At 32.9% G+C, this 4,038-nt stretch overlaps 1 protein-coding gene across 5 annotated transcripts; it reads right to left on the reverse strand.

The window, feature by feature from the left end:
• Positions 1 to 1,107: 1,107 nt before the first annotated feature.
• On the reverse strand, positions 1,108 to 3,216 carry LOC114733735 (molybdopterin synthase sulfur carrier subunit). Of its 5 annotated transcripts, none has more exons than XM_028921232.1 (2): positions 3,043 to 3,216; positions 1,108 to 1,614 (listed from the first exon to the last, which is right to left on the reverse strand). In XM_028921232.1, the coding sequence occupies exon 2, from the start codon at positions 1,607 to 1,609 to the stop codon at positions 1,328 to 1,330; it is 282 nt and encodes a 93-aa protein (XP_028777065.1). In that variant the 5' UTR covers positions 1,610 to 1,614; positions 3,043 to 3,216; the 3' UTR covers positions 1,108 to 1,327. The 5 variants fall into 5 exon arrangements, with proteins under 5 accessions (XP_028777065.1, XP_028777064.1, XP_028777063.1 ...); XM_028921231.1 differs by having other exon boundaries at positions 3,058 to 3,215; XM_028921230.1 differs by having other exon boundaries at positions 1,108 to 1,640; positions 3,058 to 3,215.
• Positions 3,217 to 4,038: the final 822 nt, after the last annotated feature.

Consider the following 4,038-nt stretch of genomic DNA (forward strand, 5'->3'; position numbering starts at 1 on the left):
ACTCTGCATTGTTATATTTATTTTTTATTTTTGCTGTCGGTGTTATTTAATACACATAAATTAAATAGCTGACTTGTTCAACAAGAAAAAGTTCCAATGTTTTCGAATTAGCAAGAAAAATGTATTAATATTTTACTTATAAGCTGTTATTTGTTATTTATCACGTGAAGTATGTAAATATATATTTGCTAAAATATTATATATACATAATTAAAAATGTAATAATGTGACATATAAATATAAAAAAAATATTTTCTCTGACCAGAGGAGTGTGTTATAATAGTATCATGTTTTACCATGTCAAAGACACGCTTCTATATTTCACCAAAAGAAAAACACATTTCTATATGAAATTCTAAGTGACATTGACAATGTAATATTTAATTATTAGGTTTCAACATTTTTTTTTTAAAAAATGTATCTTTACATGGGTTTAAAGTATCGTCTTGAAATATATAATAAAATTAGGCAGCGCTTTCTTCTCCCTCCATACAATGCTAAATTGTTTAGTTTCTGTTTTCTCCGTAGATTCCACGGAAAGTATAGAACACTTCTCCCAAATACCAAGACGACTTTCATCTACCAATTGTGAGGAAGGTAGCCTTTCAGATTGTTATTTTATGTTGATTTGAATAATTCCTCTCCTGCAGCGTAGAAGAATATTTTTGTTGAAAAATAAAAATAAAGAAATCAAATAAATACAAAATCTATATATGATCTGAGAACCTTGGATTCTTCATCCACCCCTACCCTCCATTTCTGATGAATTTTAGAAAGATCGACAGAAAGTGTTCAGACTTTAGATCCTACTGTTGAAATGAAAATTATACTTCCCCGTATGATTTTTATTTAGTTTTAAATATAAAACTCCAATCTATTTTATCTCTTATATCTATCCAATTTTTTTTTTAAATAGTCCTTATAATAATATTAGTTGTAGTTAATATACTTTATAAGTAAAGATATTTTAGAAAAAATAACTACTTATTTATTACAAATAACTAATTTAATTAATTTCTTTAATCTATTCAAATTAGTCAACTAACTTTTATATTAAGGAGCGGTTTGTCATTTTAAAATATAAAAAGCAGATGTTTGTTAGGAAACTTGGCAAAATAAACTGTGGTTTCTCGATTCTGTTAAAAAATCCACATTGTCTACACAACACACATCTTATTTTGGAATCACAACAACATCAATGTTACACCGTCCGGGATTCTATACATGACTCATCAGGATTTATCAAAATCCAAATCTTCTCTTCTGGAAATATTTATTAGAGCTTGAAACTGACCGTGTCCTGGAGTTTCAGAAAGTTAAGCCAGTTTCAACCACCACTTATTGGAGGTATAATGGCCAACTCATCTCTGTCTTTGACAATGGCTGACTCCGTTGCATATTCTTCGTTCAAAGCCACAACTATGCACTCTCTTATTTCTTCCAAACCTGGAAACTTGACAAGTAGCTTTTTCAAACAGTCATGAGTAGTACTGCCGGATGAAATCTCCAATGGCAACTCGCTCAATCCCGTAATATCACGAGCTCTAGCGAAAAATAACACTTTCAATTTCACCAACTTTTCGGCTTGCATCTTGATATCTCCTTCCATTGTGTCTGACATAGTTTACACCATAACCAGCCTGAGACAAACTAATGAACAACCATTTTACATGCAAAACTGCACTGAACGCATGGTGATGATCGTAGGAACCAAGGATGATAGCTTATTAACCACCAAAATAAAATCATAATGCAGCTTCTCCGTGAAAATCTACAGCCACTAAAGGAGGGGGGGGGGGGAGTGTATGAAGCAAAAATAATAAAGGGAAAAAAATCATTTTTATCTGATCCTCAGAAGAATACATGTACAGTGGGGATACAGGTTAACGCCATCATCGAGCTCATAACTATCAAGTCTACACTAGTCCACTAGATAAGTTTTGACCATTACGAAAACAAAAATTTTGCTTTCTGTCACTTAGACAGACTCACAAGCTTCACACAGACCAATTTGCTTCAAAACTTCACATCATTTCCCCTACCAACCACTGGGGTTTTCTGCAAGAGTGATTGAGAAAATCATACCCCAAAATCTAGCTCGGAAAGTTGATGAACCTGAGGTCCTTATAAACCCCACATCAGAATCTTGTGCTTCTGATGTGTGACTCAGTTCTCATATCTTGCGGCTAGGCCCTTAGCTCGGATTGACAATCTAATACCAAATGATAAGAAACTTTGGGACCCTACACTAAGAAAACAGATTCCTGAGATTGGAAAATATTATATCCCTATGAACTCTGTATCATAAATTAATGGATTTCAGGGTAAAGTGATTTTCCAAAGCAGCTTTTGGTAGTTATTTCCGAAGGAAGATATAGAAACCAATTAGAGTAAAAAGTTGCTGCAGAAGTAAAAATACTTGTCTAAAAATTCTAGACATTAAAGTTAAATGAAGAAAATGAAGGCAGAATTCGAGTAGGAGTTCCTGAATATTAACAAGTCAAAGTGCAGGCTTTTCCTGTATTTTATAGTTGGAAACATGTAATTTATGATTACTTCAAACGCTTAATAACTTCAAGGGTACACATATCAGCACGAAGCCATTAGCTCAAAACTAAAAACAGAACCTAATGTAAAGCTTAATTCAGAAATAGTCCTTGTCATTGGTAACTAGACGATAAGACTGACTTACCACCAAGAAAATAGAAGCATTGTGAAATTACGGTTGACTTAATGATTTCGCAAAGCATGAATTATCATGTGAAATTCACATCATCAAATTAATAATACAATGTTGCAAGACTTGCGAAAAACCACTCCAAGGAATCCAAGCAGTGACAAAATATTCTTTTTTCGCAACATCGAGCGTGCAATAGATCAAAAATCAGGAAAAAGTCAGCTTTAATCAATCAGTACATAAAGTAGGGCAAACAGGAACTAACTTTATCTTTCTCATCCAATGGCAAAGAAAACGATCAGAGATTTCAAATAGATTTAAGAATTCTATTAAGAATTAAGGTGAGTGAAAAAGAGATGCTGATCCCGTCAAACTCTTACTTGTGTACCGGTGAGAGGGCGACGCCGCCGCCGACTGACCTGGACTACTATAATCGATGACTTTATGAGTTCCTCCTACTTAACCAAAGCAGCGATGAGAATCCCGATAGTCCGTGGATGATCGAGGGACGGGGGGAAAGAGTTCGAGAGGTCTGCGAATTGTGAGATTGGGATTGGCAAAGACGACTCATATTTTATCAATATAATTAATTAAATATAAATTGAATACAGTCTTTTAAAGGTGATTTAATTACTTATTTTTTTTTTCTGTTAATAGTATTTTTTTTTTTTGACCAGCAATTTTTTTCTTGATGAAACAAATTTTAGGAAAAAAATTGGTTTACCACGATCAAGGACAAGACACCTAACACTTGATCTATTAGGACTTGTTTCTACAGCCACAGGAGTATGACAAGCAAGTCTTTTTTTTTTTTCTCGTCTAATAGGTAGGAATCTCCCACTTCACTATACTGTAATGATACCTCCCTCAGCGCCGTGACTGGAACATAACAAAGTGACACTTTCAGGATCAAACCCCTTCTTTTAGTGAGAGAGTCTGACCCCTTCACTAGCTGAACTCATGGGGTTTTTTGACCCAGCAATTTGATAGTACATTTTAGTCTAATCATGAAGTATTAATCAATATGCCTTCTATTTAGAACTTCTTAGATAAAAATGTGAATTTGAATTGAATTCCTACAGATTATGAAATCACTGAAATGCTGAAAAAGAAAAGATGCTAATTTGCCGGTCCCTCAGGGTGTAACAGGGAAATCAAGTCCTCTGTTTATTTAAAATAATTTAACTAATTTTCTCTCTAAGAAAACATTTTAATATCGTTAAAAATATATTTATTAAATATATATTTTAAAAAATCTAATTAGTTACTTCTATAAAATACCGAAAATACCTTGCATATTTTAACATAAAAATAAAAAAAATCTAATAATTTTTTGATTTTATCAAGGGTTTCTTCTTTTG

The sequence above is a fragment of the Neltuma alba genome, unplaced genomic scaffold (assembly GCF_004799145.2).
Source record: "Neltuma alba isolate B1F8T4 unplaced genomic scaffold, ASM479914v2 tig00013031_pilon, whole genome shotgun sequence".
Taxonomy (NCBI): Eukaryota; Viridiplantae; Streptophyta; class Magnoliopsida; order Fabales; family Fabaceae; genus Neltuma; species Neltuma alba.